This window comes from Phocoena phocoena, chromosome 5, assembly GCF_963924675.1.
Source record: "Phocoena phocoena chromosome 5, mPhoPho1.1, whole genome shotgun sequence".
Lineage (NCBI taxonomy): Eukaryota > Metazoa > Chordata > Mammalia > Artiodactyla > Phocoenidae > Phocoena > Phocoena phocoena.
The window spans coordinates 24,490,020-24,503,881 of NC_089223.1; the positions used below are offsets into that span (position 1 = coordinate 24,490,020).

Sequence of the window (13,862 nt, forward strand, 5' to 3'; positions counted from 1 at the left end):
ACACCATTGTACAGAAGCAGGCCCAACTAAATGGCAGATCATGAAGCACAGAGAGCTTCCTTGTAGATGGCTGGTAAACAGCTTTGTACAGCAAACACCATACTCTAGGGAGTCATAGTAGAAGTGGGGAAAATCAAAACAATGTGGGCAAAAGAAGATTAACTTGTTTTAAAAGTTCCACAAAGCAAAAGTGTCTCCAAATAACCACAACTACGAAGTATTATTTTCCCTAATGCTTTAATTTAACATATTTTGCAACTTTTATCATTTTTAAAAGGTAATTGAACCAAGAATTCAATTAAAAATGACATATAATAAGCCAACATGTTATTAAGAATTTAAAGTAAAATTTTCTAAAACACTAGAAACATATCAAATATTTGTATTTGAGTTATAAAATTTTATACTCATAAAAATTTATACTGTAGTGTATTAATCTGTACTAAACTAGTAGTCATAATGGCTAAAAGAACAGAAGGCATGGTGTCTAAAATTACTTTTCAAGATTGGTCTGTGTTTTAATTGTTGGAATCTTTCAAACGAGAGCAAAAGTACAAAACATCACTGGATTCCTAACATACAAATCATCTGTTTCAAATTAATTGTTGTTATTCACGTAAAAACAATGATAGTTTGGATTCAAGAATAGGCTTAAAAAGTGAATAACTAGCTGATATTACAAATAGTCTTTCTTTCTACAGTTCCACCTCCTCCACAATGCCTTCTTTTAGCTTCACCTCTAACATCTGAATAGGAAGTTAACTCTCTCTTTTCCATCCACCAGTTAGAGATCTTACCAGTCTAATTTCTGATCTGGTTATCAGAGACCTATTATTTCCCCTAGTAGACTATAAGCAACTGGAAAGCAAAGTCTGCATCAGATTTACTTTGGTTTCCTTATTATGTCTAATTCAACATTCAATATCTATTAGTCTTTTTAGAGTTGGGTATTTATTAGCCTTCAGTGAACTGCTGTCTTTTAAAATTCCACAGTTTTATACAAAGAGTTCCTTGTGACAGTATTTCCACAGGTAATAAGCTGATTTTTAAAGTGTCTAATACTTCAATTACATGTATAATTTAAATATTTAAATCTCATAACTGCAGTTCGATCTATACTCAAAAAGTATACTGATTACGGATGAATCCGTGAATTTGCTGTCATTGTTTTATTAACTGTTAAGATGGCTTTTCAATGTTAGTTTTTTACTCTCAGATCCTATACAGTAAGAAATATAACTGTCAAATCTAGCCTCTTTGGGTGATTCCTATGTGAAACAGGTAGAGTAAGCTATTTTTAAATCAGCTTTATTAAGGTATGATTGACATGCAATAAACTGTACATACGTATGATTTGATAAATTTTGACTTATGTATATAGCTGTGAAACCAGTACCACTGTCAGGATAATGAACATTTCTGTCATCCCCCCAAATAATTCATGCCTTCTTGCTTCTGTCTGCTCCCCATCCTGTGCAACCACTAATATGCTTTCTATCACTTGATGAGTTTGTACTTTCTAGAATTAAAAAAAAAATAGAATCATACACTATATACTCTTTTTTGTGGTTTCTTTCTTTCAGCATAATTATTTTGTAAATGTATCCATGTTGTCGCATGTATTAACTGTTCATTTATTTTTATCGCTGAGTAGTATCCTATTATATGGATTTACCACAATTTGTTTATATCTTCTCCTATTAATCAACATTTGCATTGTTTCCAGTTTTTAGGTACTACAAATAAAGCTGCTATGAACATTCATGTGCAAGTCTTTGTACGGACATACGCTTTCTTTTCTCTTGGGTAAATACCCATACACAGGTATATGTTTAACTTTTTAAGAAATTACCAAAATGTTTTCCAAAAGTGGTTATACACTAATTACCTCCTCATCAGTAGTTTGACAAGAGGTCCATTTCCTCCATATCTTTGCTAACACGTGCAATTGTCTTTTTTTTTTTTTAACATCTTTATTGGAGTATAATTGTTTTACAATGTTGTGTTAGTTGCTGCTGTATAACAAAGTGAATCAGCTATACATAATATCCCCATTTCTCCTCTCTCTTGCATCTCCCTTCCACCCTGCCTATCCCACCCCTCTAGGGGGACACAAAGCACCAAGCTGATCTCCCTGTGCTCTGCGGCTGCTTCCCACTAGCTATCTATTTTACATTTGGTAGTGTATATATGTCCATGCCACTCTCTCACTTTGTCCCAGCTTCCCCTTCCCCCTCCTCGTTGTCATTTTAACCACACTCATTCTAGTGGCTGTGAAATGGTATCTCATTATGATTTTAATTTGCATTTCACTAACATCCAGTGAAGCTGAGCATCTTTTCATACGCTTATTTGTCAATCATATGTCTTCTTTGATGAAATGATTGTTTAAATCTTTTGCTCACTTTAATGGGATTGTTTGTCTTCTTCCTGTTAAGTGATAAGAAGAGTTCTTTATATATTCTAGATACAAATCTTTTGTTGGCTATATAATTTGCTCTTTCAAAAGAGAAACGAAACTGCTTCAGATAATTATGCATTGTTAATGTAATACATGGTCTATCAGAACTTCAGATAATCCTTAAAATAAGGGGACACATTACCTCCACAATCCCGGGCTACCAAGTTTTCCCATGCCTAATGAGGTGCTCAGCTGGTTTATGAAAAACAGGGAAAGGGAGTAGAACTAGAAAACATAGTGATTTTCCCAACATTCTTCTTAATTCTTCCTAATTTTAGGAGTTTTTTTCACAAACTATTAATAGTAGGAAATAACAGACTGGATCAGGTAAATGATAATTAGTCCTCCTCCTTTTTTCTTTTAAGCAAATTTTTAAAAAGCAGTTAGCAGGTAGTAACATTATTACTAATAAGACTTCCTGTACTTTTTATTAGATTTCTCTGCCTCTTAGACTCTGCCTGTTGTTTACATGAATGTTTTCCTTATCAGACTAACGCAGAACATCAATACAGTGCCAAGTATATATTGCTCTTCTTATTTTCTTGATTCTCTCCTTTTCTTTTAATTCCTATCCATCTGTTTCTTCTACCCTTCCCAGCATCTGACATCTATGCTTGGGAGTAACTCACTGATCTCAAATGAGTTTTGGTTACAGACTTTTTGGTGATCATACAGTCACTTACCATGCTTCTTACTTTAAAGACAACAGAATGAAAATGACAAACTCTTTGTGGAACTCATAGAAAAAAGAGCTGAGATTCTGCTGAGTGAAAAAAATGAAACCTTCATTTTTTATAGCATACATGTAAATTAGTACTCTGCCAGAATAAATCAAACACATAAGTATTTCCTAAACTTTGGTAATTTAAGACTTCAGTCTACCCAGTAATGCAAGAACCTCTGAGGAATCTTTCCCAAACAAGAGCCAATATATGGTGGGAATTCCCTGGCAGTTCAGTGGTTAGGACTCCATGCTCTCACTGCCAAGGGCTCAGGTTCGATCCCTAGTCGGAGAAGTAAGATTCCCACAAGCCATGCGGCACAACCACAAAAAGAAAAAAAAAAGAGCCAATATGGAGAAGTTCTGTCTCCCCCAAAGTAAGGATATGGGGTAGCCGGTGGTGCCGGGGGAGATATACAGAGTCAAATCAACTCATGTTAAACCATGGAAAGAAACCTCATTTAAGGGACTTTAAAATATTTTTATATGTAAAGAACAATTTCATATACTTTTAAAATTTTCGTGAGCTACATTATCCCTTAGGGAATGCTTCAGTGTCAGACACAAATTTGAAACTAACTATTCTATAAACAGCATTAGAATTAGAATAAACAGCAGATTATATTGGCAATTGCTGACATAATATCAGGATACAGACAACCCTAGGGTTAAAAATATTTCATGGGAGTACAATACTTATGACACAATTAATTACATTCCCCAAATCAGAATGGTTCTCATCACACACTGAATGCTAAGCTTATTTTGACACAGTTTTTAAAAAGACCTAGTATGAATAGAAGAAGCTTCCTCTGGATAGAAAAAAATAATAATTCTGGCCTATTAAAGATAATATCTATTGGTAAAACATAGTTTTGTTCCCAAACACGCAGTAAATCATTACTGTAATGCATGATCACTATATGAAATAATTACCTAGTTAGTAAAAAATTGTGTATACCTTAAAAATTTTCAGTTCAACTGGTTTTCTTTTGATATAAGGAAAAATTTAATGATTGGCTCAAATTCATTTTAATAATTATAAAATATGTGAGCTTTATTATATGTTAAAGAAAATAAACATAGTATGACCCAAAAGTTATTTATTAAAGTTACAATAAAATACTTCTCAATGCATAAAAAATTGCAAAATAATTGATCCATTTTTCAATAAAGATACCAGATTTAATCTTTACTGACAAGATAAAGATATGTTTAATGACTTTTGTTCTATTTCAAGGTCACCTTATGGAGCGATACATCATGAAATCAATAGTTGTACATCTAGGGAATTTACCAATGGAGCTCTCTTCCACGGGTGTGTATATTTTAATTTGTCTCATGTGGGTATCTCTTCCATTCTGATGATTGGCTAGAACAGCAATCTGTATCATGAATGTGCGAGTTGGCTTCTTATGATTATCAGTTAAAGGAACGTGAATCCAGCCACTTGGTTCCACCAATTCAAGTTGCTGCCAAGAAAATAAAAGTCAGATTATGTTTTCACCCAATGAATATAATTTATTATAATGAATGTATTCTAAAGGTGACTTATAATTAACATTTTTCTCACGGACAGCATGACAATATAATAAACATTATCAGTTATTGGGCACTTTTACCATGGTCCATTTTTACAGTTGCTAAGCACTTTACATGTACCATTCTTGTAGACAAAATAAAAATAGAATTATTTGCAATCTTAGTATTTGTAGAAACGTGTATATGATTTAGACATGTATAAATGTATAGGGCCAATGAAAAACCATGCTGATACAAGTAAGAAAAGACTCTAAATGAACATAATGCTTCTGGTGTATTTTATTTCAAGAACCATGCCTAATATATCCAAACTCACATAACAATAAATCAGATTCTATATAAACTACAAGAATATTAACAAAAGAAAATCAGTCATTGCACAAGTATCAGACAAAGCTTTTTTTCTTGGAAAATAGTAAGTGATTCATCTATCTGAATGACAACCTAAACCTAAAATCTAGGTTTTAATGTTTTTCAAAAAGAAATGCCAGATAAACTTTAAAAAAATTTTCATTTTATTGGGACTTCCCTGGTGGCGCAGCGGTTAAGAATCTGCCTGCCAATGCAGGGGACATAGGTTCGAGCCCTGGTCCGGGAAGATCACATATGCCGCAGAGCAACTAAGCCTGTGCGCCACAACTACTGAGCCTGCACTCTAGAGCCCGCGAGCCACAACTACTGAGCCCACGCGCCTAGAGCCCGCACTCCGCAACAAGAGAAGCCACCGCAATGAGAAACCCGCACACCGCAACAAAGAGTAAGCCCCTCCTTGCTGCAGCTAGAGAAAGCCCGTGTGCAGCAACGTAGACCCAACGAAGCCAAAGATTAATTAATTAATTAAAAAAAATTTTTTTTCATTTTATTTTAACCAAGAGTCCAAACTATCCTTCCTTAACAAGGGAAGAAAAATTGTAAGTAAAAAAATAAACCTAAATTTCTAAAATTTTTCCTAAAGTTATGAAATAGTTTTTAAAAGATAAGTATTGATTTTTAAATTGTCCTAAATATTGGACACAGCTGAAAAATATGCATTACAGAAAATACAGGTTTATCTTATCAACCCAGCCCAATGGCAATGAATATCAAAGAAACTAAATCCGGATTCCATCAGTTACTCTAGAAAAACAAGAGACAGAGAAATGGAATACTAAAAAAGGTAGTTATTTTTAAGAAGGAATAATTTCCTCCTTTTAATTACAAAATATAAGAATAAATGAATCTCTACCCTTTATGGTATTGTCAGTCAGTGGCTTTTTATAAACTTCTGTTAGCACTAACTTAAAATAATTGAGTCAGAGACTAGATATATCCGGTTTCTATCACTAACCTTTTAATCATTCAGGCAATAAATAGTTACTGAGTACTTAAAATGTTCAAGGTATTATTGTAAATATAGTTAGTCATACAAAACATAAATTAGGCCTGATTCACACCTAAAGAGTGCTTAGAGGCAGACAAACAGCCTCTGGTTTCATTCAGCTTCTTCATGTGTAAAGTAAAGGGATTGGACAAGTTTTCATCCAATGTCCTTTTCAGCTCTGACATTCAATGATTCTAAATAAAATAAGAAAGATGTGGTAGGCAGAATAATAGGCCCCCAGAGATGTCCATGTTCCTCCCCAAATCCCCTGAATACATTAACTTACAATGGCAGAGGGACTTTGCAGATGTGATTAAGTTAAAGATTTGGGGATGGGAAGCTTATCCTGGATTACCTGGGTGGGCCCAATGTAATCACAGGGTCATTATAAGAGAGACAGTAAAGGAGACGTGATGATGGAAGCAAAGGCTGAGTGATGCAACCACAAGCCAAGGGATGTGGGCATCCTCTGAAAGCTGGAAAAAGCAAGAAGCGTTCTCCCTTAGGAGCTCCTAAAAAGAATGCACCCTGGGGGCTTCCCTGGTGGTGCAGTGGTTGAGAGTCTGCCTGCGGATGCAGGGGACACGGGTTCGTGCCCCGGTCGGGGAAGATCCCACATGCCGCGGAGCGGCTGGGCCCGTGAGCCATGGCCGCTGAGCCTGCACGTCCAGAGCCTGTTGCTCTGCAATGGGAGAGGCCACAACAGTGAGGGGCCCACATACCGAAAAAAAAAAAAAAAAAAAAAAAAGAATGCACCTTGCTGACACGTTGATTTTCGTCCATTGGACCCATTTTGGACTTCTGACCTTCAGAATTGTAAGATAATAATTGTGTGTTGTTTTCAGCCACTAAGTGTATGGTAATGTTTTGTAGCAACAATGGGAAACTATTATAATAGATACACACAGGAGTTCAGAGAAGGGGGAAAGCAGCTCTGGTTGGGATAATCTATTCTCTAGGTAAATGTACAATAATGAATCTCAGTAATGACCAAAAAGTAAAATTCTACTCAACTCCTTACTAATAGAATGTTTTTGACAAATTCAACCACTATTTCTGATAGACTCAATGTTATTTTCAGAGTATTTTTTAAGTGCTTCACTGTACTGGAAGTTACACTAAGATTTTACAGCATATGATTTGGGGCACGATATGTACGGAATTGTAAATGTTGTAAATTATTCAATAAATACTATGAGTAAACTAGTTCTTCAGAACATAAAAAGTTTACTGATCTCAGTCACTAAATGTATATTACAAAGTATGTGTAGCTGTTAACATCTCTCAAATGGCTTCACAATCAACTACATTGCCCAAAAGTCATAAACACCAACTTATGTGTCTACTTCAGTTCTATTGTGCCCTGTTTAAAATTCTCAGTCAACTCTAAAAAGTTATTATTCTGATACTGCCATATTTTAACTTATTTCATGGATTAAAAAAAATTCAAGTACACATAGTAGATATAATTTCAATGTTTTTTTATAACAGTTCGATTAAAAGGTTAATATATTTTAAGCAAAATTTATTTACATGATTTTTTATATTTTTAAACAGAAAATTAATGAAAGGTAAAATTTTGCCAATTTGACTTTCTTTTTTTCCCCTATATCTGATCTGGACGTCAATAAATAAAATTTTCATCACCATTAAAATGTAAATTTTTCTATATTCCTCCTTGTTCTTTCTTTTTACCATCTCCCTTTTTGGCTCTTTCCTCCATATATCCCCTCGCTTAACATTTTTTATTGGCATGTCTACTAAATACCAAAAATTCTGCTAACTATAGATGTAGGATAGGGGTTGGCAAACTTTTTCTATAAAGCACCAGACAGCAAACATTATAGGTGGTGTGGACCATGTAGTCTCAATCATGACTACTCATCTCTGCCTTTGCAAAGTGACAGTTATAGACAATATGAAAGTGAATGGGTGTGATTATGTTTGAGTAACACTTTACTTACAAAAGTAGGACACAGGCTCGATTTGGCCCACGGGCTGCAGTTGCTGATCCCTGACATAGAGAATAGTTACTGATAGAGTCTACCTTCAGAAAGGTGACATAATTTCGTAAGACAGATAAGCTGTCTCAGTCAGGGTGACACACAGGGTATTTTAAGAGAGAATTCCCTAAGGAGGAATCAAGTTGCTAACTAGAGAAATGGAGAGGCCAAGGAGAATACTAAGGTATCATGGAGGGAACAAGTACCAGAAGTGCAGTTCTAAGGTTGGGGAACAAAGCAAAGAGACAAATTAAGACTGAGAAGTTCATAGAGGAATTGGAACTTAGATCTCTACGAGGAAGCTGCTGGGCTGGTGCTGGGTTTTTGGAGGAAGGGCCCTGTGGGGCTGGCATACAGACCTCAAGGAGGGGGTGCCAACTGGCTAGCAGTGCTGGTTTTTCAGATGTGTGGCTTCAGGGGGTGGTACAGTTGGCCCTCCATATCCGTGGATGCAGAACCCCTGGATACACAGGGCCCACTGAGCGGTGCCATTTTATAGATGGGACTTGAGCATCCTTGCATTTTGGTATTCATGAGGGGTCCTGGAACCAATCCCCCGCAGGTATGGAGGGACGACTGTACCGTGAGAGTCAGAGAAACTGCAAACTGGACTCAAGCCTTGCTAGAAAAAGGACCTGCTGCTCTGAAGAAACATTGCTGGGATGATGGGAAGCAAACAGCGTTCAAACAGAAAGAAGCAAGTCCCCTTTTCCTCTTCCTGCCTTGCAATTTCCTTCTAAGGCCCCCTTTTGCCAGAGCCTAACAGATATGCAAGGACTCCAGGCACACATTCATTTATCAAATCTTTATTGAACACCTATTTTGCGCCAAACTATGTTCTAGGGACTGAAAATATAGTGGTAAACAAGACAGAGGATCACACCTGAAAAAACTACTCAGAGTAGTACAAACAGATACAACTTAAACATGACAATAAGACTTCAAGAAAGAGGATATAATAAAAATCCTAGCAGTGAGGAAGAAACCAAAAACCAACCAACCAAACAAAAAACCACACACACAGTTAACCAAAAACAATAAATTAATTTTTATAAAATAAAATGTAAATGCCAACAATAATTCCTCAAGGAGAATGCTAATGATAATAACAGTAAACTCTTATATAGCACATATTACGTGCCAGGTACTACTCTAAGAGCACTAAGTAAATTAATCTATTTAATCCTAGCAATGAGGCAGGTAATATTATTATCCTGATGTGACAAATGTAACAACTGAGACACAGAAAGTTTAAATAACTTCACCAAGGTCACACAGCTGGCAAGTGGCAGAGGTGTGATTAAAACAAGCAGTGAGATTCCAGAGTCTATGCTTTTAAACACTAATGTAATGTTTACATAATGTAAAGATAATTTAGTAATAATAATTTTGTCCAAAATCCTATATTATACCAAAAAAATAAAATAAAAGAAATATGGGCAAGAGAAAATTGGCCACTAATCTCTTCACCACAACACAGTTCCCTTTATGTCATATACGTAACTACACATATAACATAAAAAGAACTACAAAAGGGAACAATAAGAGAATTAAAAGTAGGGTGCTGATTTCAAAATCTAGAGATTTCCTCTACAGAGAGGGAAAAAAGGAAATAATATTATATAAGGACATGGCAGGATGATATATAGACAGCATAAAATAAGATGATGAAAGATGCATGTACCAAACACCACCTTAAAAAAGCTCAGATTCTCTTGAAGATATTATGCTAGTGAAATAAGCCAGTGGCAAAAGAACAAATACTGTGTGATTCCACTCAGATGAGGTACCTAGAGGAAACAAATTCATAGGGACAGAAAGTAGAACAGCAGCTGCCAGAGGCTGGGGGAGGAGGAAATGGGGAGTTAGTGTTTAACGGATATGGAGTTTCAGTTTGAGAAGATAAAAAAGTTCTGGAGGTGGATGGTGGTGACACCTGCACAACATTGTGAATATGCTAAATATCACAGAATTATACACTTTAAAATGATTAAAAACAGTAAATTTTATGTATATTTACCACGATAAAAAATGCACACACATAAAAACTCAGGTTCTTTCTTAGAGTCAAAAAAACCCCCAAATCATGTGGAGACACTGGAACCTTAAAGCACTGCTGGGAGAAATGTATAGTGGTTCAGCCACTTTAGAAAACTGTCTTGCAGTTCCTCAAATGATTAAACGCAGTTACCATATGATCCAGCAATTCCACCCTTAGGTTTATATCCAAGAAATGAAAACATATGTCCACACAAAAATGTGTACACAGATGTTTGTAACAGCATTATTCATAATAGCCCAAAGATGGAAACAACCCAAATGCCTAGCAACTGATAAATGGATAAACAAATTGGGGTATATGCATACAATACAAATACTACTGTATTTGGCAATAAAAAGGAATAAAGCACTGATGTATGTAGAACATTGATAAACCCTGAAAATAAGTGAAATAAGCCAGTCATAAAGGACCACATTGTGTATGATTCTATTATATGAATGTCCAAAGTAGGTAAATCCATAGAGACAGAAAGTGGATTGGTAGTTGCTTAGGGCTCAGTCCTGGGGGGCAGGATGGGAAGTGACTACTAATCAGTACAGGGTTTCTTTTGGGGGGTGATAAAAATGTATACATCTTAAATCAGTGAATTGTATGGTATGTGAATTATATCTCATTAAAGCTGTTACTTAAAAAAACCCTCAAAATCTAAGTAACTACATATTATCTTAAAAAGACAAACCTGTGTGTTAACGCAGTGATTAAGAAACATTCTAAATACAAGCAGATGGTAAAAATACATTTGACAGATGAAACCAAAAAGAAAGCAGAGATAGAAATATTAATTAAGTTTTTCTGGAAAAAAAGGGTGGGGTAGGAAGAGTTAAAATGTGAAAAAGAAAAATGGGGATGAGGAATAGGGCTGATATTTCCAGATACTAACATCTAGTATAAAGCTGTATTAAATAAATGGTGTGGTACTGCATTTCACATTGCAGGTGTATCAGAATGCATTTGGCTGCAAGTAACATAAAATCTAACTCAATGAGGCTTAAATGATGAGGACATTTATCACCTCACACAGTTCAAATACCTGAGTTAACACAGTCACAGGAGAGGTTAATTCAGAAGCTCAAAAATGCTATCTAGGACCAAGGTGCTATCTTCCTTTTGTTCTTCCAGTGTGGGTGAGCTAGCATTGTCCCAAACTTAATTTCTCCTAGACTTCTTCTCCAGAGGAAGAAATCAAGTACTGTTCCTCTCTTGGTTCCCTTCTTTAAGAACAAGCACATCTTCCCTGAAGCTCTTATTGAATATCCATCCCTAAGTCAATCAGGAGAGGAGTGGAATCACTATGATTGGTTTGGCTCAATTAGGATTCACTTCCAAGGGCTGGGGAAGGTGGCAGCACATGGCTACTTTCTGCAGGGTAGGGAGCCGAATAAAATTGGAGTTCTAACAGGAGAAGGTTAGGGAGAATGGATATTGAGTAGAAAACTAACATGTACAGTGAAGAAGGGATGGATTGATCAAAATACAGCACTGTAGGGCTTCCCTGATGGCGCAGTGGTTGAGAGTCTGCCTGCCGATGCGGGGGACACGGGTTCGTGCCCCGATCCAGTAGGATCTCACATGCCGCGGAGCGGCTAGGCCCGTGAGCCATGGCCTCTGAGCCTGCGCGTCCGGAGCCTATGCTCTGCGACGGGAGAGGCCACAACAGTGAGAGGCCTGTGTGCCGCAAAAAAAAAAAAAAAAATACAGCACTGTAACACTGGTTGATTAAATGAAAAGTTTAGATATTAACTTTATACCAAACACAAAAGTAAATTCTTAAATATTTAATTTTAATACTATATAAATTAATAATCACAACAAACCTATAGGCGTATTAGAAAAAATATACAGGAACATGTTTATAATCTTTTGGTAGGGTTCACCTTTCAAAGCAATTCAAAAACCCAAATATGATGGAAAAAAAAAAACAGACGACTACATGAACATCAAAAATATCTACAAGACTAAAAGAAAATAAAAATATAAATAGCAAAGTGAGAAAAAACACTTGTAAATTTCACAATGAAGAACTAATATCAGTAATAATATAAGAAAAAAAGAAATGCAATGGACCAACAGACACAAGGAAATTGTTCAATCTCACTACTAATTAAATAGATACTATATCTATCTATCTATATCTATATCTCTCTATATTATAAAATGTCTATCAGATTAGCAAAGATTAAAGTAATTACAAACACTAAGTATTGGTGAGGGTGAGGGGAATGTATACTCTCATAGACTGATTTGGAAATTAAATAGGTATAATAATCTTTTTGAAAAGTAGTTTGGCAACTCCACTTCTGAAACTACAGGGAAATACTTAAGACAGGGCACAGAGATGCTAGGTATAATAATATTCCTTGGAAACAAGTTAAATAGCCACCAGTAGAAGGGTGGTTGTGGTGACCAGCCCCTAGGATGATCACTGGTAATTCACGGCCTTGCGTAGTCCCCTCCTACAGTGAATCAGGGCTGACTTTGTACAACAAATAGAATATGTCAGAAGTGACTATCTGCAGATAGGTCACAACAGGCACTGCAGCTTCTGCCTGCATCTGTTGGATCATTCTTTCTGTGGGAAGCCAGCTCCCATGACAAGAAGAAGCCCCATAGAGAGGCCCATGTAGAAAGAAACCAAGGCCTCAGCCAGCGATTAGCACCAACCTGCCAGCCATATGAGTGAACCACTTTAGAAGTGGATCCTCCAGTCCCAGTCAGCCTAGCTGACATACGACTGCAACTGCATGAAAGACTCCAAGAGAGAAATGCCCAGCCAAGCTCTTTCCAAATTCCTGAACAGAAACCATGCGATTATAAGTGATTACTACTGTTTACCACCACTAAGTTTTAGTGTGATTTGTTATGCAGCAATAGTAAAACAGTGACTAATTATGGTACATCCATACCCTGGAATACCTGATAGCAATTCAAAATGATGTATCTCTTCATATGTTTGCAGTTATTTGCAGCTACCTCTGGTTAGTTTTAAAGAGCAAAGTACTAAATAACATGTATTGCATGATCTTATATATATGATTTTTTGTATGGATACAAAAGTCTGAAAGGATATTCACCAAAATATAAATAGGAAATATCTATAATGGTGAGAATATGGATCATTCTCATTTTATTAAGTTTATGTCTTATCTATGCCTTTCTCAGTAAACATATTTACCTTATTAAAAAATCTGTTTGTAATTTGGTGTGGTTGGGAGAGGAACTCAAAAGAGGAATAGTTTCAGAAAGTTTCAGCACATGATTTTAACATGTCATTGACTGTATTCCATTGCTCCAGTAACAGAATCCTCCTTCTTGGTGATTTCAATATCCACAGAGATGATCCATTTAATGATTCAGATTCTCCTCTTTAGCTTCTTCATTTCCAATAATTTTTATCTTCACTCCACTTCAGTTATCCCTCCCCCACCATCATGCTCTATATTGGATTATGGGCAGCAGCTGTAAGATTGCTGACATCTTGACTTCAAGCGTCCCCATCTCTATAGCCCAAGTCACCAGCTTTCTCAAGTGACGCCACTGCCATAACATCAACCCTAGCCAAACAGCTAGACTACTGATTCCATCTACTTTTTTACTGTTCGTTAACCCATTCAATGTCTTCAGTTCCCATTTTTCCTCAATGATACCCCACAATTCGTTATGATAATCAATCCCTTTATATACTGAAATCCAATTTCCTCTCTTACTGTTTCATA

General features: G+C 36.0%; 1 protein-coding gene across 2 annotated transcripts in view; it reads right to left on the reverse strand.

Annotated features, from left to right (window-relative positions):
- Window positions 1–4,415: 4,415 nt before the first annotated feature.
- Window positions 4,416–13,862, reverse strand: part of ANAPC10 (anaphase promoting complex subunit 10) — a 74,053-nt gene continuing 64,606 nt past the window's right edge. The window contains exon 5 of one of the 2 annotated variants that reach the window (XM_065877839.1): window positions 4,416–4,654. In XM_065877839.1, coding sequence (XP_065733911.1) covers window positions 4,424–4,654 — 231 coding nt within the window. In that variant the 3' untranslated portion in view covers window positions 4,416–4,423. The remainder of the gene's footprint in view (window positions 4,655–13,862) is intronic. The other variant, XM_065877838.1, reaches the window with a different exon arrangement.